Raw genomic sequence first — 2,089 nt, forward strand, 5'->3', positions numbered from 1 at the left:
CATGTACTATGTGAAGGATCCTGGCCTAGGAATAGAAGGAATGCAAGAAATAGAGGGTGATGCCATGCTGGAGGAAATTCTAGACGACATAGTACAGCAGAAGCAGAAGATTTTCAATGTGACAGTTGTTAGGGCCAGTTCCCCCAAACCTGCACATATAAATTGCAGTGCTAATGTTATTGAGCAGCAGATCCCTCTGCAGGAAATTGGAGAGCTCCAACTGTATCAGGTAGATGAAGGAGTGTTGTTCAATGCACATCCTAGTTCAGTTTCAAACACAACAGCAGAAGTACCAGAAGAAGAACTAAGACCAATACAGTTTCAAACACAGCAGAGCACAAACAATTCAGAGGAGCAACTGCAAATAGAAAAAGTTATGGAGGAGACAAGGAGAAAGAAAATTGCAATGTTTAGGAAGAATGAGAAAGAAAAAGAGAAGGCCACTCCTTTGAAAAGGAAAGCTGCAGTTATGGACAATGAAGAGGATAGTGATGATGATGATTTGTCAGAATATGGGGATATCCTTGCTAGGCTTGAGGAAATGAAAACACAAAGGGATGATCCATTACTGCATTATGAAGGGGACACAAGTGTTGAGGAGATGTGGGATACAGATGAGGAGGAGGAACTGTATGATCCATCAGGTGAAGAAGAGGATGATGATGATCAAGAGGAGGAGGAATTGGAGGAAGTGGTGCAAGGGGAGCAACATAATGAAGAGGAGCAAGAGAGTGGTCAACATATTGAGAAGAAGAATAAGGCCAAGAGAGATAGAAAAGGGCCAACTAGCAGATCACATGGAAGTGTAGAGCAAATGTTTGAGGATGACTGGATACCATCAGATGATGAGGACAAAAAACCATTAGACCTGGGGTTGGAAGATGATGATGGTGCTGAGGCAATGGCTTATGTGTTGCCCAATGGTAGGAAGAGCAGAGCAAAGAAGATGAAGCCAAGGTTATGGTATGCTGAGGGCAGAGCTGACCCACAAGACCAATTTGTGAAGCATCTTTGCTTCATTGATGTGTACCAGTTCAGAACTGCACTCCAAACCCTGCACATATCATAGAACAGGAACTATGAGTACCACAGAAACTGCAGTGACAGTGTTATAGCACAGTGCATAAATGAGCAATGCCTTTTTTATATAGCAGCTTCTTAGATTGCAAATGAGAAGACATTTACCATTAGAAAGCTGTATTTGATGCACACATGCCCTTCTGTGTCAAAGAGCACCAAAGTCACTGCCAAGTGGGTTGCAAAACATTGTGAGGAGGCAGTGAGGAATGACCCTAACACAACAATAACAACAATAATTAACACTGCAAAGAGCAAGTATGGAGTGGATATTTCAACCCACATGGCCTACAGGGCTAGGAAGGCAACAAAGAATGTTGTTTTAGGAGATCAAAAGGCCCAATACACAAGGATTAGGGATTATTTAGAGGCTATCCTAGACACCAATCCAGGTTCTAGATGTATTGTCACAACAAAACATATTAGGGAGCATCCTAGCAAGAACCCTAGGTTTCATGGACTGTTCATCTGCCTGAATGGATGCAAAGAAGGGTTCCTCAATGGCTGCAGACCATTCATAGGTAATTGCCTTGTATTGTTGTTTATGCCACTTGTATGTTCTTTGAAGTACTAATCATTTGTGCTAAACTTGCAGGTTTGGATGGATGCTTCATAAAGCTCACTACTGGTCAACAAATCCTAGCTGCTACTGGAAGAGATGGGAACAACAATATTTTTCCCATTGCTTTTGGAATTGTAGACAAGGAGGACACTAATTCCTGGACCTGGTTTCTATAGCAGCTGAGGGAGGCAATAGGTGGGCAATCTGGCCAGTTTGGACAGTACACAATCATTTCAGATAGGCAAAAGGTAATATATTTAGTTGTAGTTACTTTCATGTAGTTGTAGTTACTTTCATGCAGTTGTAGTTACTTAGTTGTACTTGTTTCATACAAGGTCTTTTGAAAGCCATAAATAGAGTCTTCCCCAGTTGCCCACAAAGGTTCTGCCTTAGGCATATCTACCAGAACTTTCAGATTGCTGGGTTTAGAGGGCCAGAATTAAAAAATAC

General features: G+C 41.8%; 2 protein-coding genes across 2 annotated transcripts; both read left to right on the forward strand.

Annotated features, from left to right (window-relative positions):
• Nucleotides 1–364: 364 nt before the first annotated feature.
• On the forward strand, nt 365–1,069 carry LOC147987300 (uncharacterized). The gene is made up of 2 exons (XM_087545217.1): nt 365–691; nt 731–1,069. The coding sequence occupies exons 1-2, from the start codon at nt 377–379 to the stop codon at nt 1,067–1,069; spliced, it is 654 nt and encodes a 217-aa protein (XP_087401343.1). The 5' UTR covers nt 365–376.
• A 291-nt stretch (nt 1,070–1,360) lies between these two features.
• Nucleotides 1,361–1,815, forward strand: LOC147987301 (uncharacterized). The gene is made up of 2 exons (XM_087542340.1): nt 1,361–1,598; nt 1,673–1,815. The coding sequence occupies exons 1-2, from the start codon at nt 1,361–1,363 to the stop codon at nt 1,813–1,815; spliced, it is 381 nt and encodes a 126-aa protein (XP_087398466.1).
• The last annotated feature ends 274 nt before the right edge of the window (nt 1,816–2,089 follow it).

The sequence above is a fragment of the Triticum urartu genome, chromosome 2A, assembly GCF_056163025.1.
Source record: "Triticum urartu cultivar PI428250 chromosome 2A, HENAU_Tu73, whole genome shotgun sequence".
NCBI lineage: Eukaryota > Viridiplantae > Streptophyta > Magnoliopsida > Poales > Poaceae > Triticum > Triticum urartu.